This window comes from Lipophrys pholis, assembly GCF_963383615.2.
Source record: "Lipophrys pholis genome assembly, chromosome: 8".
Taxonomy (NCBI): Eukaryota; Metazoa; Chordata; class Actinopteri; order Blenniiformes; family Blenniidae; genus Lipophrys; species Lipophrys pholis.
In genome coordinates, this window is record NC_137630.1 from 28,128,122 (window position 1) to 28,155,482 (window position 27,361).

A 27,361-nucleotide genomic window follows, 5' to 3' on the forward strand; every position below is an offset into this window, starting at 1 on the left:
CAAAGACAAAGACACCTTGTAGAGACAACGGGCGGTGTCATGAATGATTAAGGCTAGTGGAACAGAAAATGATCACCCATCCTCCCCTTCTCTGGGTCAGCGATGGTTTACATTGGTATCAGGCCTTTTTGTTCCCAGACACAATGAAGGTTTATTGAAATTGATGCCTAACAGGCAGCGCCATGTCACAGGGCACACATCCACCATTTCCGCATCCACTCCAAAACAACTGTAAACATGAAGGAAACGCAGGTCACCCACCAGTGTTATATAGACTCCCACCTCAATACTGTCTTAAAGTCCCACGCCGGGTAGCAATAAACAATGTTAAAAAGGTTGGGAAATGAAACCCCCGTCTCTTTTACCTTGATAACATTAAGAAGTAATACCACAAAGCAGAGCTGGCTCACCCTTAGGGTGCGAATGCTCATTTCTTAGCAGACTTCAATTATCCAAACTTTCTCCCCTGGTCTGCCTTCCTATGTATATGTTTAGCCTTTGTGATACACCTGCCTGCGGATGAGGGATTAACTTCCACCCCTCTCTCTAAGCTTGGCTTGGACTTTAGGTTTAACCGTCCTTCAGGACCAGCCTGGAGCTCAGCTTAACAATGATGCTCAAACCCCTCATTGCTCTTGCAGTCTCTCGTTCGCCCACCCTCCATTTCCTCGTTTGAGCTCAGACCATAAACATTTCACTGGAGGGGGGAAAGAATCAAAAGACAGATGGACATCATCAGGCCTGACCTTCAGGCAATGCCAACCGAACATGCAATGCAATGTGTTGTGTTGTTAAAAGTATAGTTCTGCTGGTGGTGAAATAAACAGAGGGACAGACACTGGTGACGGACAGACAGGAACATGTTATAAAACATGCAGGTCCCAATATCTTTGATGAATTGGGGTCATTGTGTTACAGCTGTTTGTGCTAATTACTGCAGTTTAATGAGTTATTACACCAGGTGTAATTCACTCGCACAGCCAGATAATAAGACACAAGGACACTCATTTCTAGATTTATGGTTCCCAGTTAACAACTTCTAAATGTTCATCACAGCCAAACAAGGCTGACTCATTGTGATTGGAGGGGTCACTCAGGGTGGGTTCCATTCCCTCAGGTGTATTCATCCACTTCCCTATTAGCTTTGTTCCTCCAAGCCTCCGACTCTGTAAAGTCACTACACCTGAAGTGATTGTGAGCGCAGCATCCATCATGACAGAGATGAAAGAGTTGTGGGACATCTTTGGTTGCACAGCGAGAGCTGACTTGTGAGAAAGAGAAAGCCAGCAGGCCACTGCTGGGTGCTTAAAGTCCTCTGCAGACAGATGGGACAACAGAGGGAGCGAGTTTTGTTCCTTTAGTATTTCCCTCTCTTAGGGATGCTAACATATGCTAAATGAGTTTTATTCTCTCAACAATAAGTTTGTTTCTCTGAACTCAGAGAATAGATCAGTAACTGAGGGGGGAAAAAAGATAAAGGCATTTTTCTGAAGTTTTATTTGACTAAAATCCCACAATCATCTAAATACACAAGTCCCAAATTATTCCGCGGCTCCAACCGTCAACTCATGATTTTAATGTTGTGCTACAGAATGAAGCTTCAATTTTTGTCAGTGGAAGGTTTCTAAAAGTAGTAAAGAGTGCTCAATCTGTTTTTTAGGATGGAGAAAGGCACAAATATGTAGCTCTGTCATTTCCATCATCAGATTGCTGAACTATTACCAGTCCCCCATGATTACCTCTACCCGTCCTTATCACTGCGTACTGATGTAACCTGCTATAGGCTGTGGCGAGATTTATGTTTTCTTATGGAGAGGTTTCTGTAGATTTTAACCTTAATCCTATCAGCTAATGTGAAGGCACTGATCCGAGCCTGTCTTGAAGGTTATCTGTGCATGTTTCACACCCACAGGCATTCATTATTTACATAGCAGCTCCCCTGAGGTACCAGCCACCACAGGAGGTGTAGATGGGAAATCTACCTCCCAATCTGCCAGCGACACATCCATATCTATACTGCATGGCTCACTGACTTAGGAGGATGTAGTGTCAGGATTATCATCCGTTCCCTGGAAACTTCATCATCATCGGCACCAGCAGCTGTGGCAGCGGCATCCGCCAGCCGTGTTTGCCTTTTAAATCAGGGGTTCCCCAAAAGTGGAGCCTCCCGAGACCCTCTTTTTGTGTGAAATTTAAGACTGTAACAATCACAGCACTAGCAGAACTCATTAAGCGCAGTCTTGAGGATAGTGATTAATAGGAAGTCGTCCCAGAAAACTAACAGCGTCACTTGTGTCAACAAACACCTAAAAATGATATATGCTCATAATCCAGTTATAAAGCGCTCTAATGAGAATAGAAATTGTGACTCCGGTCTATTCGCAGCAGAAACAGAAGGAGTGTGTTGATGTTACCCAGACAGAGGTTGGGGTAGATGATGCTTAAATTCCAGACTTTACCCACCTGGTTAACACTGTAACTATGATAAATGGCTCACTTTAAAATGAAGGATTAAGTTTAATATAAACCAGTGGTGTCCAATTATGATTATGGAGGGCCATTTGATGTCTAGCATGTTTTTGTATGTCTCCCTGCTCCAAAACCTGAATTTGATGATTGCGTTATCATCGGATGCTGCAGAAAGCATAACAGATGAGTCACTCATCTCACCTAATCAGGTACAAAAGAGCAGGGAGGCACAAAAAATGCAAAAGCGTGAACATGAGGGACCTTGACTGAACAACACTAATTCCAGCCATCCTTTTAAACATGACCCTAAGCACACCTCGAATATAGTGTTTTTTAGATTACACTTTTTTTTTTTATAGTAGCCTGTAATTATTTCATTAATAGCTGTGCATAACAAGAAAGAGGGACGTGACACCAGCGGCCACAGTTTATATGCAATTTGGACGACATAAAGATAACTATAATTCACATAAAATAGGCTCTAACTTTAGCTATAGTTTGTGAATTTAATAAACATCTAATAAGATGTGAGCTATAATGTTTTGAAGGTAATATATTAACGATCAATGTTTCGGTAATGTCTAAATCAGTCATTCATCCAACTTCCACACAGCCATGAGGAGTAAGATAAATGGGACAGCGTTTAGACGCAGCAGTTTCACGGCCTTATCCCATAACCCCATGGATAATTAATTCTAATGATACTTTTTATCTGCGACACCCATCACGATAAACATCAATGCGCAGAGCTACTCATATGAATGTGCTATTGAGCGTGACACTGACCTTTCCGGACCCCCTGGACCTGCAAAGACGTGAGCGGAAAAAAAAACAAAAAAACACCTCCAACACCCAAGTCAGCCTTTTAGTCTGCCGGGCTGATTTGATATTAGCGTGACGGGGTATTTATAGAGCAGCACACAGCCTCATTCTCGCATCCTTTCTACACCATGCGCCCATTCCAGCGCAGACACTATTGGCAGCCCTGCTCACTCACTGGAAAAGTCATCATGTCAGCACACTGGCAGGAGATGGCATGTTGTGCTAACAGGTTTGGGTGCCGCTACAAGGAGCCCAATGCAGTTCATTATGCAGTGACAACGTACATTCCTTCTTTGATGGCTTATTCCATACCACCAAAACAATTTGTCTCAAAATGTTGTTGCTTTTGTATTTTTTTATTTTTTTATGAAATCTAATACAAACATGAGCCTTTTCCACAGTCTGATGTCTTAAGCTTCTGTCAGCATACTTGTAATTATTGGCTTATACATAGTGATGCAACCCTAAGAAACACAGAGAAAGTGGTGCCTAAAGTATTATGTATACAGCTTTTGCTTGGACCTTACTGAAGCCAAAGTCACAAAACTTCAGTCTTTGAAGGAGTATCGGTATGAAATGCCTCAAAATTCACCATGCAGTTGGATATATTTCAAATGATTCTATGATTTTTACAGCGTGCGCAACACGAATCAAACGTAATGCAACATTAAGACCAAACATAACTCTCCCCCATTTTCAAATTCAGAAAGAAAACAAAGCCAGGAAAATTACAAGTGCTTGAAAAGGATCTGCAAACATGATGCTGTCCTAATTGTTTCCAACAACAAAAATCAATTATTTTCTGTCCTTGAGCATGTGTCAACCTGCTAGGACTGACTAAATGGTGAGAGCCTTGGTGCTATTATCTCTCTGTGTTTCTCCCCAAAGAAAGGTGAGAGACATTTACATAACTTTTTCAAAAATATGCGATTGTCTAACAAACCTCAAAGAAAATACTAAAATGGAACAAAGTCATTAGTGCTGCACTAAATTAAAAAAAATGTCAGTAATCCATTATTCAATTTTTTAATTTTTCTATAAGGCGAGGATTTTAGCCGGGAGGTTATCCAGGGCCATTTGAGCACCCTCGACTGTTAGTAATGAGGCTTATACAGCCACATCAATCCCAATGCAGCATGTTTATGCTAACAAGCCCCGGTTCAAAAAGCCAAGGACGCCGGGAAACCGGCCTCTACATCCCTGGATTTGGCTATTAAGATCAGCCCATCATCATCCGTAACAGCAGGGAGAGCGAAGTAAATCAAATAAATAAGTTAGAACACCCCCAAGCAGATGTTTACATAAACATTATGTACAAATACATTATGTATTGCCCGGTGCCCTCACTGCTCCAACAGAATTCTCCATTAGGTTTCCAGGTGTCCCTTTATAGTACAGTGATACACTGCTTTGATCAGCCTATCAGAACAATTCCCTCTTTCATCTTGGCGAATATGATTTGGTTTAAGGGAGATTTTGGATCAAGGTTCAGCATGCACCCCCCCTTCTCTCTCTCCCTTGTTTGGTATTCATGCTGAGTATGATAATCTGGTGTTGCTTTACTAAAAGTCATCGGCAACATCAATTTCTTATTAATACAGAGTGCAAACATCCAAGGGGAGGGCGTATAGAGCCTGAGCAAAACACAAGTGTGAAGAGTTCAGCGGGAAAGGAAGCAAAGATAAAATGCAGGGGAGAAGCAGAAAATGTGAATTTAAACTTGCTGCTGTCCTTTAATTTACTACTTAGAATTTAAAGTCTTGATTTATTTGCGTGAGAATCTGCTCTTTTGGCAGAAGGCACATCCTAAAAGAGTTTTGACAAGTGAATTAATGCAGTGCCGGCTTTAACTATTACTCATACCATCAAAATAAATTCAATATTTCTAAAATCTGTCAGACACTAAAAGAGAATGAGGTTTTTTTTTTTGGTATTATTATTCAAATGGCTTCAGAGCTAGAGCTAAATTTGAAGGGTTGCTCTTGCTTTTGTGTTAGCAAAAAAATCTGCAGTTTGTCCTTGTAAATAAAAGCCAATTTCCTTTGCCAACAACAAGGTAAACGTATCGATAGTAAATGGACTCTTCTCTTATATAGGATGTTTTCACAGCTCAAGCAGTCTCAAAGGGCTTTACACTGTTCACCCATTCACACACCAATGGAAACAGCTAAATGCTGGATCTCCATTGGGAGCCTTGCAGGGGTCAGGGTTTTGCCCAAGGACAGGATAACAACACAAAGGGGATCAAACCCCCAACCTTGGGATTGGAGGACAATCAGCTCAGAGTCACAGTCACATCTCGATTCAAATGACGCTGGTTAGAAATAATTTGGGAGATCTATTTAGTTTAAGACATGCTGTCCAGTATTTTGTTTGCTTTGTACTAAGTGGAATAGATTATGAGTTTGTAGGAGAAGTGAAATGCTTGACAACGAAGTTTTACAATCCAGCGGGGGTTTTAATTAGTTGTGCCTCATATTTGCAGTGTCTGACCTTGGAGTTTTGACCTTTTCAAAAAAGAAAAGCAGGTCCTTTGTATGTGTCCCAGTTTTGTGTTTGCAAAGTAACAAAGAGGGATGAAAAGTTAGACATCACTTCCATAGTCGCATCGAGTTAATCAAGTTTGATTCTCCTATTTTCTCCCACTTTGCGTGGAAAACATCCATCTGTGTTGGCGGGCCAAACTTGTTCTGGGCGCCACTGACTAAGTACAGTCTCAGCTTAAAAGCTAAATTATTTAGCCAGCGAGTCCAGTTGATAAATGTTGGTGGTGTCGGTCAATACATTACAGGGATGTGTGGACCAACCCTTTGGTAGGATTTATTATGCATTGGGAGAGATAAAGGCCATTGATTGTTTCCAACAAGGTCACTATAAGGTCTCTTTCTCCACTGAGGGGGCTCTATCTGCTGTGGCAACAACTTTAGGCTACTATTTGGTAATACCACGCCATAAGGTTAATCAAATCTATGGGAAGAAACCATGAACCATCTCACTCCTACCAAGGATATAGAGGGATAATGGGCTGTATTTGTATGAAGGGATATCTTACTTTTACATTATTCATGGGGATGTGGAAAATGCAATGGCAGTGCTAATATAATATTGACCTAACCCCAACACTACATGAATGGCAATAGAGGCATAGCATATGCACACGCACACACTCACATACTCACACACTTATAAAGACGTTGTGGAAAGCTTTACTGGAACATATCTCTTCCTCTTATGATCAATTCACATACTACACACGATACTTGGAAACTCAATACCGTCGACGATCTTCTTAAAGGTCACGGTAGTGACTGGACACGGAGAGAAACAGAGTTGTGTCCACAAGGAAACGCCCTTCATCAAGAGACGTCAGAGCCACACAACGAGATTGTTTTCAGTCGAGATATACTCAGAAGGGAGTTTTCTCTCTTCATTTGCTGGTGCTGTGTGGGCAGACTGGAATAAATGGAAATAAAACAGTGCTTGAATGGATTAATGGTTTATCAACCGGCATTTAATGAAGATGTGTGCCCGGCTGACTTTATAGTAAAACACAATCGTCCCTCAAAGATAACAGCCGAGTGGAGCCTTAAAACACAATCAGATTTGCAGTGGAAGATGTTTTTCTTAGTCTGGAGGTAAAAATAAAAAATAAAAAATGCAGCACAACAATCATCACAAGGAAATAAATCTAGATATCAATCACTTCTCAGTCAACCAGCAGAAGATCTCCAATTTCAACAGCGCCAATGTGTGGTTAAAATGTGTTTCACTCAAATAATGCTGAAATTGTCGGAGTGCAGACAATGGCCACCAGCAGTGCTGCTGTTTATTGTCACGACTTCCAAAATCATATAGCACTTGTTACTATTACGTTAATATACTTTGCACGCAAGAGTAGAGTAATAGACATATTTCACTGTGTTTTGTTTCAGTGTTTCACACTTCATTGGCTACATATAATATAAACAAAGAAAACTGCATGAAGTGCAGGGGGGCAAAAAAACTGTGCCTGGCTGAACTGAGAAATGCGCATGTCATGGGGGAAACAGGGCACAGCCCGAGTATTCATGCCTCCAGTCTAGGGGAGATTTCTAAGCATTTTCATTGTTAGATACCATCAAAGCACATTCTCCCCTTTCTACTTATAGTATATAAACATGACTTTGAAAAATACCCTGCAGTGGGAGAACAGCAGAGGCACTGTGGGTCCATGTTGCCTCATCAACAGAGATTTCAAAAGGCAGTGCAGAATTTCAATGGTGCTTCAAGGTTCTGCTAAAGGACAGGCTTGGAGGGGAGGTAAGGGGAGGGGGAGGAGGACAGGTTATTATGGACTCTCACGGTACACTGTGTTGACACCTCAACCTTTTAGGCTGAGGCTGGAGAGCAAACGCTGCTGTCTCTCACCAGAAATCAACAGCCGCCAGCGAGATGGGGGTCAAGCAGCCATCCACTTTACATCAATATATAAAGGTACAACTGCTCTGATCTGCATCCCCCCCCCCCCCCCCCCCGCCTCCCAAAAAAAGTGAAGACCAAAGAAAAAATCTACAGTGTAAAGAGAAAAGATTAAAAGATAGAATGAAAAAGAAAAAGTCTGCTCAAACTACTGTCACTAGTCAGAGAAAGTAGTAAAAAAAAAAAAAAAAAAACCCACAGCTAAGCGCATTAGAGAGTGCTGTGTTAGACACATTGGCTATCTGTAATGTACATTCATTCAAATAAGTTTCAGGTTCAGTGCTTTACAAGCTCTGACATTAGGGATTAAACAAGCTGCATATCTTGAAGTACAGCCATGGAAATATTTAACATAAAAACCATATCATGAATTTATTCTTTAATTAAAAACCCCTGTAACATCAATCGGAAAGGTTTATGTCATCCTTTAGTCGTTGTTTCCCTTCCAGCCTTTGTAGTGAGCAGAGACGGCAAATTGTGCTAAGTGAAATTTGCCAACTTCGAAGTGGCCACTCCACAGTGCAGAGATCTTTGTGCAATAAGTTGCACGGATCACTCACAGAAGATAGAGGAATGCACTTGTACAGAAAATAATCTAAGGGGATACCGAATAATAAAATAAACACCTCACTCTGCTGTCACTCATCACTTCAGTGTCCACATTTTCAAAGCATACTAACAGTCATTCTTCTCAGCAAAACTGCTTCGTCCTCAGCTGTGATTGGATACATGCTTATTCAGGGAAATAGTGTTTGTTTTTTGTTTTTTTTTAAGCGTTTGAGGGACTGCTGCAGCAAAGATAACTTTTAAACATTCAGGTGACTGGAGCAATGCAGAGCAAGAAGAATAAAGTGGGTTCTGTCAGTCCTGTCCTACGTATGACTCCAAAAAGAAAGGATCGTTGGGAAAATAATAGAATAAATTATCTACCACAGGCGTTAGAAGACAAACCCACTGAGAGCTTTCTCATTCTGAAACTTTATCCGCGCTAAAAAAGGGTTTTTAAGAACTCGCTCAGTCCTGAATCTGGGACCTGTGGGAAGGATCGTGATGTCCTTGTCAAATTCAGATAGTTTTATTGATGTGTAAACATCTTAAAGAGTAAAAAGAACTTCACATACTGCCCAGCTGAACAAAGGGCTCAAGGACTACCAACCTAAAGGACGTCTGAATCCTGCAGGACCAGGATCCTACAAGCTGCGTGGATGGGCGGCTTTGATAGGGAAAAAAAAATAAAACAATGTGCTGATGGGGAATAACCTTTGATACACTGAGCCACTAAAATACAAATCTATATAATCCTAAAGGTCAGGGAGACCTATGCAGGAGTGTTACAAAGTAAGATATATTGTCATGCCATTGCAAATAAGGGACACTCTTATATTCTTATATTTGTAAATCTAAGAGAATAAATTAGACAAAGTCACTTACAGTGTGACTTTATGACGTTACTGATTTCGTATTTTTCTTGACTAAACAATAACCGCAAGGTGAGAAATTTTTCATTCAGTATGTTATTGTAAATAACATGCAATTGATGTATAGGCAAATTTACACAAATAACATTCACAAATAGACTCATAAGCTCTGACTGGGAGCTAACACCCTATTAGATAGTCACCATTGCTTTTCAATGGAATAGCCAGGTTTCAGATGAGAGCGAGTGACAGCCCAGTCAGCTGTGCATCCATCGTCGTGTCAGTCTGCCAAGTGCTCAGGTTCCTTGTCTGCATTTTTATTTTTTTATTTTTTTTATAAATACCTAACACATGCAGTAAGGGAGCTAAAAATAAAGGTTTAAGATGGACAGTGTGTGGCTCCATTAAACACAGGTCTCCCTGAAACTTGGAGGAACTGCAGACATCAGCTTAACAGCCCCTTTTGTTAAGAAAAAAAAAAATACATGAAATCATTATACACAACAAAAGTTTGATAAATGCATGGAAACACTTGTATTTTAAAGCCGTCTCTGCTGCTTACAAACAAGGTCAATGATAGCCCTTCTTCTAGTTCTAAGCCTTTGACAATGAGAGAGGGTTTAATCAGATGAAGGCCTAATGTAGCAGGGCTATAGAGGCACGGCCATGCCTGGAGCTGTCCATCAGATAGAAAAGGGCATGATGGGCTGGGATCCAAACAGGCCCACAGAGAATCCCAGCCTGCTGTTGTTGCTGGCTCTTCATTCTCAAGGACCTTTAGAGATCAAAGACCAACACACAACAAGAGAGACAGCATGAGAGAGGGAGACGGAGATAGAGGGAGATGGACCAAAGAAAGTGAGTAGGGTAAGCAGGAAGGATGCCATGAATCAGAAGAACCCATGTGGCCTTCCACTGATTACCCATACAGCAGGCCTCCTACTGAGTCCAAAGAACAGTCAAAGGGATTTCCTGGAGAACGTCTGTGAAACATCCACTCTGAGTCAGGACAGCTTCCTCCATCCGGTGCCAGATGAAGTATCTTCCGACCTCGACTCCATCTGAACGTTATATTCTGTAGTGTGGAAATGATGTGCTCCTTTGATACTCTAAAAAAAGATTCTCCCTCCTCTGAGGAATAGTTGAAGTAGCTTCTCTCCCTGCTTTCACTCTCTCAATAAAAATAAAAAGATACACGATGTGCTTGTGCCGGCCAGCGCTGTTGTTTAACCTTGGCAAAATACAAAATGGGACAAGCAGTAGAGCCGAACAAATACTGAGCTACATGGAGCGTTACGAAACAACTTAGAACATCTAAAAATGGACAACAAAAATATATAACTGAAAGGGCAAGTTTCCCAAATATGAACTCAGTCCAGGCTCAGGCCAGTAAAGGAACAACGTTATAGGAGATTTCCACAAGGAGTTGGTACGTATTTGTTCAGTTGGATGTACTCTGTCAGAACTATCTAGTGAGGTTTATCTTACATTTATATCCGATCTGTTTTGGTAACCTTATACAACATTGATGAAAAACCAGAGAAATCCTCCACTCAAACACTACAGTCTCAAAATGAATAAAGCATCTTAATAAGCACCTTATTTACCTGTTTCTATAACGCAATTCAAGCTTGGAAAAGTACTTGAAAAATCAGTAAATCATGACAGAGGCTGATTTGTTATTGACCAAGAAAACCCAGTTGGGAGAGAGTAACTAGAAAAATAATTATATTTAATAGTGTGCATGTTATAATAAGTCCCCATGATGAAAATGTGTGTTTTACAAGTGGCTCTTTCATTATGTGGCATCAAATTAAAGTCCACACATCTCTGGTTGCTGTATTCTGTAGGTGTATGATCTACTTTTAGTTTGTTTAATAATGTGTTGTCCACACAGCTGAAATAGGATTCGGCTAGATGAATACAAATATTAACCTTAATGTTGTGTTCTGGGACTGTGAGACTCCAGACTCTCGTTAACACCTCTAAATACACACTCAGCATTGTTTTAACAAACTTTCACCAAGGTAAGGCTCTCACCCTGGAATAATTTCATTAAAATTGCAAATAAATGTGACTGTTTGTACTGGTGACATGTTTCTAAAGCCTCCTATTGATTGGAAAAGATGGAATTTTTAAAAAAGCTGCTTGTCATTGTCAACGAGAAGAAGGTTCCAATCTAAAATACCATACAACATTAAACATCAAATATTTTCCTATTTAGTACAAAAGCAGTGTTTCATGGGCATGTTTGTTTTTTGACTCTTTCTTTAGATGCTGACACTTTCCTGTTTTTATGTGTTTGTAACCTTGTATGGTTTTATGTGAGACAACGGATGGAAATTGGCCTTGTGCTAAATCAGGCATATTTACAGTAACCCCATGAAGAGATGACTCGTTCATTAATATGCACTGTCCCATCCAAAAAACTAATAAAATGAAATGAATGATAAGGCAAAACAAAGGTCTAAAAAAAAATAATAATAATGATAATGGATTAGTTTGAATACGTTATACTGTGGTTTATTGTTCTGGGTCAAGTTTGCATGTTCTCCCTGTGCGTGGTTTTCCTCCAGGTTCTCTCTACACCCAAATCTCGAGTTAGAACAAGGTAGAAAAAGTTTAATTAGATGCTCACCATAATCTGCACCATATCAAATAGAATAATACACACATATATATATATATATATATATATATATATATATATATATATATATATATATATATATATATATATATATATATATATGGTACAAATAGCTGTAAACCTAAAGGATAAATGTCTGTGTTTACAAACACAAGCTAGAATTATACTGTAGGTGCCGTTTTAATCACAGTAAGAGCCTCTTTAGGAGCAAAGCTGTGGGTTTTCTTTTCCTGCACTGGCAGCGTCGAGTGTGAAGAGATGTTTGACTGATAAGGAGGTACAACGCTCCTAAGTGCAGGGGGGGGGAAAGAATTACCATTAGAAAAGAGACTGGAAAGGAGTCAAAGTCGTGTATTATTTCACAACGAATGTGGAAACATATGCTTCTCATTAGGCTTTATGAAAGGAGGATTTCTCAAAGATAAGCATTTTGTCAGCCGGTTAGAGGATACACTGGCAGTACAGCTGCTCAGTTACACAAAATAACCACCACTGCTGTGTCAAATTTAATGGCAATGGTTTATAGGAGTGGTTCCTCAGAGTGTGGGGCAGGCCTCCCCTGGGGGGAGGGGGCACCAGGGAGGTTGGAGATGGAAGCATTTTGGGGTCTGGGGAATTCCTTTTTCTGGCATGATTAAAAGAAATAGGAGCGTAAAGCTGCTATTTTCAATAAGCTGCAGGCAGTGTAAAACCTTAAGCGTAACAGTTCTAACAGGTGCAGACTATATACTTACCATTTTTTCATTCGGTCATTCATTCTTTGGGGGCAATGTGTGTGTGTGTGTGTGTGTGGGGGGGGGGGGGGGGGGGGGGGGGGATTTGAAACCCCTGCTGTATCGCATCTTCATTTGTTAATATTGTTCCTGTCGTAAAGCCAGGAAAAAAGAAACTTTATCCTCCACAAAGGATCTTTTGGCTGAGGTACAGAAAAATCAAAGTGCGTTTCTTTTCTCTTGTGTTGTTTTCTCAGACTGGGACGTCAGCCTGTAAAAAGTTGATTGTTCAGGCGGTGGTCCCAAAGCATTAAGTACACTCACTGAACAATATAGCACTGGTCATGAACAATACTTTATCTGAAGCAATATGCATAATTCAGAATAGAGTAATTTTATAGCTTACCAGTCGCGGCAGCGGCCTTCCTCTACGCCGCAATCTCCTGACACACTTCTGACAGGATGTTAAACCACTTTTTTTGTATTCCACTGGGCACAAATGGCAAGAGTGAGGCTGGCATTAATTTCGTTTGCCGTCTCTTTTCATGCATCTTATTTGTCTGCTCTTGTCAATGTGTTACTAAATGTCCCTTTTATTATATGTTTTCCCGGGTGTACCTCCTCTGCAAGCGGTAGATTTTCCTTCGAGCTCCATTTTGGTTTTCTTTTTGTTTCCATTTGGCCAATTTGCTGCAATTCCACTTCTATCTAAATGGTTAGAAGCTGCTTGTTGTTAATTTCATATCAGTTAATTGCTGCTGAAGACAGAAAAAAAAAAATTAAACTGCAAAGTTATATTGCGTTGTTTCAGTATATCTCTTTTTTTTTTTTTCCTGAATATGATATTAGTTCAGAAATCAGGAATTTATTAAGAAGTAAGCACAGTTCCTCCGAGTGAATAGTACTTTAAATCCTGATTAGAAAACAGGATACTTTCACCAAAGTTTCCATACGTGAAATCCAGCCATTCAGTGTGCTAATCACCCTTCCCTAATTACTGAAAGCTTTAAAACAATATGCAACGAAACGTTATCGTTACGAGCAACATCTCCACTTGGTTAGAAGCTTCAAAATATTGAACGGCTGCAGGGCAGCCAAGGGTAAAGCATATTATGTTGCACACACATATTCAGTTAAAACGAACATTCCAGTGCGTGGCTATGGGCTTAAAAGTTCCCAGATTACACACCAAGACTATAGGGGGGATCCTGACAGTGAATATGATAATACTCCTGCCATTCAATCCCACTCAAGGCTGGCAGGTAGGTACTCACTCATGTGAGCGTGGACTGTATATGAAACAATATAACAGTTTATTGAAGCGTAGATGTGCACATCAAATGCAGAACTCATTTTCTTTTATCTAGTAAATAAAGTTAAAGCCCATTACAAAATGGTTCTGCACAGAAAAATCCTGACCAAGCAATTCGGGGAGAGGAAGGTAGAAATCTTTCCGTCTACACCTGAAAAGCTTTGCAGCTCAGTGAACACATGAGGGAAAAGGGAACGAGACAGAAGATAAGAGTAAAAGAGGGAAGCCAGAAGAAGAGAGAGAGCGAGTGAGAGAGAGAGAGAGAGAGAGAGAGAGGGAAAGAAATCGAAGACACAAGCTGGGTTCAATTTAGAGGCTTCCCACAGGAGGTGGAGTGACCTGTATCTGCTACAATAGAGGTCATGCAATTTTGAGTGGATACCCCTGTCTTCAGAGGATACTGAGGACCCCCGCCTTGATGTGCACATCCACAGGAAAAAGCAAAGGGTTCCTGTAGCATACAGGACCCCCTGAATAACCTAACTGGTGGGTTCCTATTACAGCTGCCTGACTACACCGTAGCCTCGCAATTGACACTTCACAGTACGCTACAACACTGGCAATCAGCAAAGCTATCAAGCTCGCAGGAAGTTACTATGAAGTCAGCCATCCAAAGAAACTCCACAGATTCCTTCTCTTCCTGTCTTAGACAGACGGAAAAGAAGACGGAAAAAAAGCCCAGAGAAATATATTATTTAGCAAAACTGTAATTGAGTGGAAAATACTGCAGATGAAAGTATATGATCACTCAACATGTAGACATAAATTAGGCTGGGTGTTCCCATTAAAAACACTTAGAAATGAAATAGTGAAATGTTGACAAGCTGCAAAACTGTGGCCGAGAAAGTGAGAAACTCCCCCGAGTGAGTAAAATATATCCCACAGGCATTTTACCGTCTGAACCAAGACGATCAAACAGGACGGCGCCGACCCGCAAGATGGCAGTGTGCAAGTTAAAACCCAGAGAATAACAGAGCGTATATCAACAGAAAGTAATTATTCTATATTGAATGACTGTTACATACATAGTATGAGTGAGATATGCAGACACTGACACAGTAAGATGCTGCAGCGACAATTAGATACCTGTTTGCCAGCAAAAAAGCATTAATGTCAAATATTCATTAACATTCATGGGGTTTTTTTTGGGGGGGGGGGGGGGGGGGGGGGGGGTGTGAAGTATAACGATTTTCACAATAAGTTGCTATTTTTCAACATTGTTTTGGACGTTTTTGATCTATACTTTGATTCATCTGCTCCAAGTGTCTCCTGAAAGAAATGAGATCGACACCCCTGATCTGAAACCTCAAGTGGACGGTTGATTAAAGAACTTATAAAAATAAACCCTAATGTTTCACTTTTCAAAGCTCCTCGCCTCCTCTATCCACTCACACGTCATCAGAACCCGCCATCGAAGAAACACCACATCAAACACAGAAATTATAAAAAGAAAAACAACACACAAACAAACAGATAGATGGACAAACATGACCTTTAATTTTCTCTTACTGCCCGAGAGAAGCTAATGAACATTTCTGTAAACATGTGCGATTGGTGGGAGTCATTTTAATTACTCTCCTCAGAGAGAGCCTTCCATGGCAAAAGGGCTCAAATGAAGATAAACATTTAATCAAGCATGACCTTGTGTTCGATTAGGTGTATGTCCACACACACAAAAAAAAAAAAAAAACACTCTGACAGCTCAGATTTGGCTGTGTAATGACAGAAATGAATCAGTACTGGTAATAAAGAGACAAACAGCGGGTAATTTGACCGGGGTAACCAGACCTCTCTAATACGAGCCATTTTAATCCATAGGAGAAAGCTTCTATCCAGCCTGTGTTTTAATGAGGTCAGGATATTCTAAAGGGGATGCTCCAGCTTTTGCACAAGGAGTTTCGAGCCACAGTCTCAGGCCTGCAGTACATTCTCTTCAAAATCTAATTTGTATTGTCTGTAAAGTCGGAGCTGGTGTTGAAGACTGTGCTATAAATAAGAGTGGCCACACTCGCTATAAGTTGAGGTCTGTCTATTTAATAACGCATATAAAAAAAAAAACTAAATAAGAAAATGGAGATGGCCGCACAAGGTTTCCCACACAGTGTTTTGTTGTGGAGGTACTGAACGCCGCCTGAAATAAAGAACAGCGCCAAGAATGTCAAAGGAAAATGCTCACTTTTTTATTAAATATGATATTAGGTGTGGTAAACTTTACAGAGACTAAGCAAATGCCATGTATTCAGGCAGAGAGGCAGCGGTTTAAACTGCCATCTAGTAACTACATTAATAACAGAATGAGTCGCTTCGAGGGCTGTTTGATTCGACTCGGCACCATATGTTTGCTTTGCAATAAATAATCATCACAGCACTTCGCCGCTAAGTTTATTAAATAAAAGTATTGACCAGCTTTACGTGTCATAAACAGGTGTGATCAGATGTGGGGGGGGGGGGGGGGGGGGTGCTTACTGTGCAACTGGGAAACTTTGAAAACTACAAAGTTAGAGAAGAATAAGGAGCAAAGATAAAGAAAAAATGCTGAAGTTCAACTTAGATTTAGAGGCGATAGTGTAATAGGGTCGACTGATAAACCTGCACTGACATTACAAGGAGTTCACTTGCTCCACATCCTGTGACCTTGTAAATAAAAAATTTAAATGAAGTGAAAATAGTAGCTGGTGCTGAATCTGACATCACACACACAAACACACACGCATGAAACATACAAATATTAATCTAGTCAGATAATAGGTACATCTGGGGTGTAGAAAGCCCAAAAACTGGATGATTGTGGTATTTTCTGGCGAACACATGGCCCATGGGCCAAAACTGGTATCAATCAGAGGTTCAAATCTGCCCTGCAGCATGATATCCATAAGTCTAAAAATGACAACGGAGACAATGCTGCATTCTTTAGATTGAAGTAACTGCAACTGATGATTTTTCCACTGGGGGTTTCATGCATTGTTTTTTTTCGTAAGATCAGCAGAAACATGGAGAACAGTTGATTGTATCCAGGTGCTGCAGTGAAAGCTGGTTATTTTGCTTGGCATCAAAGTGAGAGTGAGTTTTTTTAAAACATACGTCCCTTTTGCCAATCAGGTCTGCAGGCAATCATGAGATTTAAGGTGGAATTTATTTCCAACGGAATTTAATCGTCAGTTTTGTCCAAACTGCAAATAGTGTAAATATTTTTGGAATACAATTGTATTTTCTACACTTAAAGAGGAGAAAAATGTTATCGATGAGCCTTCATTAGGGCTGCACAATATACGACAAATAGCGTTTGCAGTACACATCGCAAAGGACTGAGTGACCTGCATCAAATTATATGTTCCCATGGACTGTGTAGTCAACATATTTCTCCACTTAGATGGAGCCCTAACACCCTAGATTGTGTTGACAGTGGGTCTATTTTACATTATTATTTCAAAATTACACCATATGAAGGGAAAAAAAAATGAACAAAAAACAATGAAGTCAACGTGCTTCTGAAACGCTGCCGGTGGAAACCGCAGACAGATACTTAAGTGTTCATCTATTACAAGTCATATTGCCACCACGATACCCGACAACATTATCCCATGTGGCATGTTTAACTAATATCGTGCAGTCCTGGTTTTCATTCGGTGGTTTCACTGATTAGATGGGACGGTATGTGGCCCCCGAACTAAAATGAGTTTGACCCCTCGGGTCTAGACAAGACCACAGTGAACTGAATTTTTTTTTTTTGACAGCAAAGAATGATCCATTCATGGAGACAGATAACCATAATACATACGTGGGCTATTGTTGTGTTATCCTTTCATACTTTAGATTAAAATATTTTTGTTAAAAAAAAAAAAAAAAATGAAGGAAAAACACTGAAAAAGAGTCATTACTGTTCCCAAAGAATAGATGAATTCATAAAAAATGATTCATTTCCCCTCTGTAATTGTATTCAAGCGAGTGTATTGTGCTGTAAAATCATAACGGCGGGATCCGAGTGACTGCAGTGGCACAGAGCGGGTTAACACAAATTATGTTTTAGTCAGAGATAAGGGGTGAATGATTACACCACACTGCATCCAAGTGTGCTTGTCAGTGTTGCAGCTATCTCATGTGTTAGTGACAGTCTATCCGATACCGCCGGTAATTTCATTTGTTGTGGATTTTGATCACTGCGTCCCTGCTTGTTACTCCCGCTGCCCGGTGAGTCCACTAAGTGTTTTCCACTGGCTCTCCTGCTCTGTCCTGAGCGGTGGCATATTGCATGTAGGCACCATGCTGCGCTGCTGCTGGCAGCGGCGTGAGGCAGAGAGGATTATTCCTGACGACAGGGGCATTAAATGTGTAGCAGGCCGGTGGAGGCCTCAGCCGATGCTCTCTTGTCTGCTTTGGTTCAGCACCAGTTCAGAAGCAGTCCCCTCTGAGCCGAGTGGGAGCTCGCAGCACTCGGCGCGCCGTGCCGTTCATTAAAGGCTGAGGGTGTCACACCAGCTTAGGTCCAGTGTCCTCCCTCAACCAATGCTTCACGCCGTACTCCTCTGCCTCTGCTTTTTAACACAGAATGACTAGTCACTTCTTCACATTTGGCAAATTTCCTCCGTTTGTCAACGCTTTCTAATGTCGCACTTGAAACACTTGTTTAAAGTCTGCGGGGTTTATGTCTACAAGGAGGCGAACATGAAGGGGTTCTAATGCAGCATGTTGTGGCGAAGAAAATACCACTCGCTCTTGTCCTCAGGACTGAAGCAGTAAGTCATAAATGCCGTCATTCAGCCTCGACACCCATAAGAGCTGTTACCAAAGTACACAGCTGAAGGAAAATTCAAGCTGAATGGCAGAAAAGTTAAGTGTAACAAAAAAACAACAGCAAAAAAAAAAAAAACAAGCTCCTTTCTTGACTGGTAGTTCCCCCTGTAGATGACACACTCGCTTTGAATTGTATAATAACAAACAGCCAAGTGAACCAAAGAGTAAAAAAAAAAAAAAAAAAGTCCATCTTGAAAATAGGAATTCTTCAGCACAACTCTGGTCCTGCAACCTTCATGGCGGCATAACCAAACACCGGGCTGACTGTGTTTGATCTTGAAAGGGATATAAGCCTAAAGCCCCTCCTGTGTGAGATGTCCTTCTTTAAAAAGATTCTAATCTCGGCCGAAATGTCTAGCAAAATAGAGGTCATCGTGCCAGAGCGCCGAGCAGACAATAGCAGAAGGCTGCGGACCTGAGAGGAATTCTGGGAAGATTTGTTCCTGCGTGTCTCACCTGAGAGGCACCGTGACATCAATGGCTTAAAAGAGCAGCAACACAAACAAGGTAAATATAGACTCTTTGGAACTATTTCTATTTTCTTCTGAAACTTACTCGCTATAAAAAAAAAAAAAAAAGTATTATCATTTTCCCACATCCTGACAGATGAGAAATCACAGAAATGTCACTGATTACTGCAAGAGAGAGGTAAAAAAATAAAATGTTATTCCAATCGTGACCTCCTTTTGTATTTCTTTCACAAAAACCATGTTTTCTTCTCAAGCAGTGCCAGGTACTTCTCCTCCATTGATAATTTGAAGGCTCCCAGCATATCCGCACCTTGCACGCTCCTCGTGATTCACTGACGAGAGTACCATTCAACCTTCTAAATTCCCATCCTCTCCCCTGAATTTTGATTCGATTGGTTTATCTCATTTTCCAGTAAATGCTTGAAATGTATTCCTGCGCACCTTCTTCTCATGAAACTACACAGGGGAATCATGAGAATGTTAGAAATGAATAGTTCTGCATTAGCTTCACTTCACCGACGTCGCCACGGCCCACCCCTCCAATTGCGCTCCTCTCAGATTAAAGTTTACAAGTTTGCATCCTCTCTCCCCTCCACCCCAAAGAAATAATAATGATCAGGACACCTCCTCATCAACCAAACTGAACCAGAAATATCCCAAAATCTCAAGAAGAAGCAAATGATGTGAAACTGCAGCGAGGAGTGGGCGGCAGGAGAGAGGAACAATCAATATTTTATGAATATTCTTTCATACAGCAAAGTGCAACTTTTAGACAGTTCTGCAGACAAGTCAGAGAGGCAGAGGAGAGTCTGCCACAAATAAAGAGTCGAGTGTTTACTAAACTATTTGAAAAGCAAATAAATATTATCATGCATGTAATAGTGGATTTGTCAATTCCACTCAATGTTCGAAAAAGCTTTAATTTCACAGAAAAAATTAAAGGGAAAAAAAACATTAATGGAATGATTGCTATTGTGTTACACAATGCGGCACAAATAAAATCTATAATCTGCACAATATTTGGCTGATTAATTGTTTGGTCTGAAGACAAGGGGTGGAAATTGCCCATTGCATATTTTGGAGAGCCCAAGGTAACAATATCCAATGTCTTGTTTTAGTCCGTCAACAACACAAAGATATCCTATTAAATAAAAAGAGCATAATGCGCAATAAATCTTGTCTGACCAGAGACAAGAGAACAGTTTGCATGAAAAATGTCTCCTGATTAATTTCTGCTCATGGATTACTAAAATGCATCATCACAGCTTCAGTTACTTCACAAAGTCCAATGAACCTTTAGACTGCATGTTATTGAACTGAATTGAATCCAATGTTTTTTATTGTAATTGCATATCGGGGGGGGGGGGGGGGGGGGGGGGGGGGGGGGCGATCTCGTGAGATGAAACACTGTGAATTTCTTTTAAAAAACCACGGCAACATGAGTACCATACACTCCAGGCCAATAACACTTCAACTGTGTTACACGTTATACAACATGTGGCCCACAAGAATGTCCAATCCAGTCCAGGATTACTAATCGAGTACGGGATTACTTTACTAGTTGTTTAAAATAATTCCACTGCAATTTTGTCAATGAAAGTAACTGCCCTTTTTTTTATTCTTTCCACAAGAACTTTTAGTAGAATAAATCAGAACTGAACCAAACTAAAAACGGATTGATAGCTCCCTTATTGCAGAGCAATCAACTCTGCAGAAAATATGTAAAGAAAAGTGTTTGGGAAGCGTCCGGGTTGTTCTCACAGTCGCCTGAACAGAAACAAAGCAGACGTCAGATTGCCTTTTTTTTCTTTTTCTTTTTTTCTTTCTTTCGTTCTACTGAAAGATTTCGTGATATACTTTGTAAGATGTGGATTAAATGTCAACATTTTCAGGATGTACTCTTACCTCTGAAGGAGATTTTTGTAGTTGGCATTTCTAGTTTATTATGGTATGGTTTTTTTTTTATAGTCGTCTCCCCAAGCTGAGATCAAACTGGACTGAATGTGGCTCCTGGATTAAAGTCTTTAACGGTGACGTACACAGCAGACTCTTGATTAAAAACACAAGATACTCTTAACAATACCAGCCATATAAGTAACCCGAGTTTTCAAACACCTTAACTGCCTAAATAGTGCATCAGAAGGGAAATAACTTTTGTATATGTCACGCATTAATTGCTCAAATGAACTTTAGCAGCCAACCCAACAGACTGCTCGGATTCCTTAAACGTGAAAAAATAAAAAAAAATAAAAAGTGGGGAAATTAGTGCATTAAGCATGCCGGGCTGGTGCCAGAAATATGCACAGAATTGATGAGGTGTCACTTTCACTAAGAGTCACACAATTGCACCGACAAGAGCCGCTCTGATCCCTCCCTTCCTGCCTGTCTGCCACCAATGAGGCACAAACACACTGATTTGCATGGTCTGCACAAAAAAAAAAAAACGTCCTTGGTTTTAGGAAAGGTTGCCTTACTCTCTTCAGCCCTGAAAAACGCAATTGGCATGCATACTCCAACACCGGGACAATTTCTTTTTTTTTTGGGGGGGGGGGGGGGGGGGGGGGAGTAATTTTGATCCCATTTCCCATCAGTTTGCTAAACATCCAGAAGAATCTGCGGCCCAGTAACACAACACGGTCCTTTCCCCCCCCCCCAAATGTCTGTTATGATTTCATTTTCTAATAAATGACAGAACATGCTAACAACTGTGGCCGGCAGCATTCCCCAGCAAATGCTTGGACTTACATTTTGAGATCAATTTCAAAGCCGTGTTAATTAATTTAGACCGCTTGCGGCACAATGCAGGTCAAACAGGGCAAACAACCTACAACAGCAGCCAATTAGAAACGCGCAAGCGCCATACATTTTTTTTTTTCATAGCGACAGCGCGGCCAATGAGCAGAAATATGACAGATAGACTCTCAGATGGAGACGACAAGAGAAGCAAAGAATAAGAAACTGTTTTCTTTTTTCTTCCTTCCGCATTAATCGCCGCCGGAATTTTGTCGGCTTATTTAAGTTTTTCCACTCCCTGAAATATACTGACGACAAAAAAAAACTGCTGCAAAATAACATTTAAGTGCATGTCAGTGACAGATTGTCTTTTTGAATATCCTGTTTCTTAGAAATGAGCCTGTCTGGTGCCTTATCATCTGGTTGTTTTTCACTCAATTAACTTTCATCACTGCAGATGACTATATTTATATGGTCACAATTTGTTAATCAAAAGCATGGATGGTTGATTTTTGCATATTGGTTTTAAGATTTGTCATGGAGTGTATTTAGGTCTAATTACTACCAGTTATTCTGCGAGAGGAGGAACCGGTTTTTCATCTATCAATAGTGGAAATGAAAGCGATAAATTCATCAACCTGTCCCTGGAGAAAGCGAGCAGGCTGACAAATGAGTTCGGAGGCAAATGAAGCAGCACAAGTCCCCGTTAGGGAAATACAGTGTAACATGTTTAAGACTTTGGTTCCGTACGCTTTAAAACAATCACAGATAAATTCAAGATTAATCGATCACGAAGGGACGGTGTAGAGTGTTGAAAAGTGCAAAAGAAATAAAAAAATAAATAAAATCGTCATGTTTTCTTTGCTTTTGCAAGAATTCCTATTTAAAAAGCAGATTAGACAGAAGCAGCTCTCTCAAGCAGTCTCCAAATTTCTATATGATGTAAATGTCTGGTCTTTAGGCAGAGGAGAAGAAAAACAAAGGCCATATGTGACATCTTACAAGAAGCAAAACATTTTTGAAGCAGAGATGTTAAGTGGTACGTTATCCTTCCCTGACGTGAGGCAGAAATGACACGTGAGGCACCTTGAGTTTTCACAGCACCGACAATAAACCCTCTTCATATTTGCACGAGGACGCCCATCGTACTGCCGGCTGAATTCAGCAGGAGTGAATTTCTCAGAATAAGACTCAACATGCAATTGACTTTAACCTTGGATTTACGTCTATCGGGAGCTTTCTGGCAGAAATGAGCACTGTTGTAGCTACAGTGAACACAAAATACAAGCTCAGAGGCATTTTCCAATTGTCTCAGTTTGAACACGAGGCGAGCGGGAGCCAACGTGTCAATTTAGTGCCTTATTCTTAAATTCGACCACAGAAACACAGGAGCATCACACTCAGCGTAGCCAAGCAGGGCTTTATTAATTATCTATATCAGCGGAAGCGGCTAAAAGACGTCTATCAAAGGAAGCTTTGGGTCGATAGAAAGTCAATATTAAAATCATTTCACTCAAAACTCCTGCAAAAGGCGAGGCTGTTAGAAACGTGTCTCAAAGTGCATTTTCAGTGTAATACATAACGAACACTAAATATAAGGAGAAAGGTAAATACAGAAAACAGAAAGTACTTTGAAATAGACACTTTTAACATTCATGGGGACTCGTCCAATAGATGTGGCGGTAACAGAACTGTATTAACCCACAGTTATCATGCTATAAATGTGTCACAAGATGATATGTTGAACGTAAACGTGGGGCAGTTTAAAACAGGAGTGTCAAACATATGGCCTGCGGACTGAAATCAGCCCGCCAGGGCGTCCAAGAAAACATTAACCCTTTGAGGTAAGGATTGAAACCGGGGACCCAACAATGTAATTGTAATTTACAGATGTGCCTAAACACCTCACATTAAAGTGACGCTGCTTCATTTTGCAGACGTTGCTAAACAGTAGCCATGAGTCACGCAGCATTGAGCGCCAGTGAGCAGGAACTCATTTATGCTCTACGTAAGCGAAACGATGCCAAGTCACCACCTTTCCACGTTGGACTGGTTCACACCCGACATTGTGTCTCTGCAGACCCCCGCGGCACGGACGTCAATGTTCTTTTCCGTAGCGTCTTTGGAAAGTTGGGAAGTTCTAAATACTGTGTAACTCGGACCGGCGCATTCTCTGAAATCAAAACACGGCGTGCACTGATGACGTTTATTTACGTTATTTTCCTGTGACGCCACGCCACTGTCCCGGAACGCATTTGTGACGCATGCTGTTGGCACTACGAACCCTGTGTGGTCAGATGCGTCCCCGACCAGCTCGGGAAGTGGTTTGAGTGAAATCGGTTTGGTGCCTGTTCACACCCTCGCCACATGTGATCTGATCACCCGAAACGCAGGTTTAACTCCAGGTCTGAATGGGCCCTTCATGTGTCCATTGAACTGGAATGAGTGTCCACTCTATCCACCAGGGGGCTCAGCAGTAACACACAGGCCAAATATTACAATAGAGTATCTTCCTAGAAAGTCAATGAAAGCTGATGTTTAGACGGCAGAGGGGGACAGCGCTGATGCTGTAACTTGGGGTGGTTTGCGAGGCTGTTAAATACTTCCAGAAAAAAGCTCTCTGCCATTTGTGTTTATCGTTCCTCATCTCATGACTGCCTCCACAGCTCCCGGAGGTACTGCAGCGTTTGGTCCGTGTCCGCAAGCTTCCTTGAGACGCACATAATGAACGCAGGTGGTTCCGTGTATATCCGTACGCATATCTAATGTAGAGCATAAATGAGCCGTGTAGGTGAATCACCTCAGCTGTGAGAAGCGTCTCAAGTAGGCAAGTGAAACAGCATTAGCATCAAAGCCACGCGGTTAGAGAGAGTTTGTGAAAACGCGTTCGCTCAATGTTGTATTCCAAGAAAGAAAAAAAAAAACTGTGTTGGAAGAGAAGTACTGTGGCAGCTTTGATTTTCATGTGGTTTATTTAATAGATTTCGTAAATCTTAAAAAAAATAAAAAAATAAAAAATTTAATTGCATTTGTTGTGATTTACAGGTTGACACATTTTCATTTCCACAGTCCAGAACCACCGGGATGATATTTTTGCTGCATGTGGCCCCTGAACAAAAAAGGTTTTTGACACTCCTGCTGTAGACTGCGTTTATTTTCTTTTTGGTTTTTTTTCCACCGAGCGGATATTTTTGTGGGAAATCTCGCAGATAGGAGTTGTGTTGTTTTGTAGAAGGTCCACATGACTTACACATCTGTCTGAAAGGGGCCTGAGAGAACAGCGTGTCTTACAGACGGGTATCTTTGTGAGGAGATGGATTTAGCAGAAAGAGGCACGATAAGGAGCGCTGTCCTTACCTCATTAGTGTTCCACCGGTGTCTCTCCTTTGGCAGCGAGGTGCATTTTGGTAGACATTCAAGCAGCTTCTTGGGCAGGTATATTTTCAAATGTCCGTGTTCATCTACAAAAAGAAAGAGACAAAAAGGAATATTTAACAGGGGCTTCATCCCTTATTGACTCGCTCGTCTCCCTCTTTATCAGTCTATCACTCTCTCTGCGGCAAAACGCTGACGGAAAGAAAATAACAATCCCCTGACTGAATTAGGAAATTAATTTAAGCACAGAGTATTGCATACATTTTATTTTGTGGTCGGCTAAATTATTTTACTGTGAAACGTATTCTACCAGGGGAGTTCAAGTGAAATTTTTCACTGTCAACTTGTAAAGGCTGTGTCTATTCATTATTTAGACACAATAAACACCCTTGAGTGATTTTATAGTGTATGGAGATTTAGTATGAGAATCAGTGCGCTCCACAGCACGATGTGTATTATATTATTCAGGGAAATAACTGCAATTACCAGGCCCAATGCTTACATCATAATGCGTGTAGTTTGATCTATAATTTACATTTCACAATCAGTCCACAAGAATTATAAAACGGTGATGTTTAGAGACGCCCACTTGCATGAACGCTATCAAATGTTCACTTCATTCTTTTGCTACCCTCTTACTCAAACATGCAGATGGCTTAAGTGGGAACAAATTATATTTGTTTAGGAAGCGGGTGGAGGGAAAAAATAAAAAACCTTAAATTTACACTATTATGAGAAATCCTATATTAATCCTTGGTTGTTTTTGTAATCACAACATGGCGCACTGGCTTGAGTTTCAATAATTTACACTACAAATAGAGATAATTGAGTAAAAGATATTATCAGTGACAATTAGTTGGATGCAGAAGGAGGCACAATGGGATGACAGGGGAACCTTTTTAAAATTGCAGACGATACCACAGAGCCAGGAAAAAAAAAAAATTATATTCGGTGGAACATGACTGACTGTGAGGAAAACTAAATGGTTCATCAAAAAAAAAAAGAAAAAAAGGAAAAGTGGATTCAGATTTATGTCAGGCTGTGACACCGGAGAAATATTTTGGTATCAAGAAGGAGTATAAGATGAGGTTTTTCTTGTCTCGGTAGCTGCCAGAGAAGTTTGTATTATTCCTGTCTCCTGCACTAACCGACTGTGAGCCTCTAATCTTTTTTATACTACTACTATCACACTTCTAATGCATTTAAAGACTGTAACCCTGCAAATCTCAGACGTGGAGTTAGTTAATCCAGGTAATGTTCCACCATGTGAAAACGGATCTATTATTCAGGTTTAATGTGTGTAAATTGAATGTAAATGAATTCACTAAAGGTAATGCAAAATCCCGCATGTGTCTGTAATGCAACGCAGCTTGGAAATAATTCACAGAGGAAAACAAATATCATATACTGAGCTGCACTCTTTCACATTTATATAACTATAGGTTAGAGGAAAATGGGCAAGTAAAAGCAAGAGAATATGAGTGCTGACTATGGGTCCCTGGGGTAGCAGATATCAGTGGTTGACTGGGGGAAAAAAAAAGAAGAAAAAACTTCAACTCAAGCAAAATAACACTGTAAAGCCAATACAAATAATCCAGGAGAGCGCTTCATTATGAAGGCACATCAAAAGATGCTGTAGTTTGTTTGCTGTATATCACAGGAAAAAGTACCCATAAAGCTCAACTTAGCTGATCCTAAGAGATGAAGCCGGCCTGATGCCTTTGAGTGGGGCGCGTTAGGTGGAACGCCATAGCTCCCACAGGAATGCACTAGAGATCTGTAATATATCTGCAGTATAATCCATCCGTACCAACATTTCTACATGTAGACGCAGCTTCTTTTTTTTTTTTTATGCGAGGTATCTGTAATCACTCGCTTCGCCCAATTAAGGATCACACGCGGGCATCTGCTCCGAGGTGCCACCGGAGCGGTTTCACCGCCTAAACCGGAAAACAACTGAAGGATCGCAAGAGGTACAAAAGAAAAGGGGAAGTTGTTTTTAATAAGTGGATGATTTATTATATAGCTGCGATGTAAACACCAGCAGGAACGGAACAGGGAGGGAAAAAAAACACAGTGGATTCACACTCAGGGGTCAGTACAAAGTCTTGGCCAGCTCCCATTTTTCACCGTGTACTGTGAAGATTTCC

At 40.7% G+C, this 27,361-nt stretch overlaps 1 protein-coding gene across 1 annotated transcript in view; it reads right to left on the reverse strand.

Annotated features, from left to right (window-relative positions):
- The window catches only part of camta1a (calmodulin binding transcription activator 1a), a gene marked incomplete at both ends in the record, with an annotated part of 307,848 nt that overhangs the window by 269,035 nt on the left and 11,452 nt on the right, over positions 1-27,361 (reverse strand). Inside the window, 1 exon segment of the mRNA XM_080468566.1 lies at positions 25,194-25,297. Within this exon segment, the coding sequence (XP_080324692.1) occupies positions 25,194-25,297 (104 nt within the window).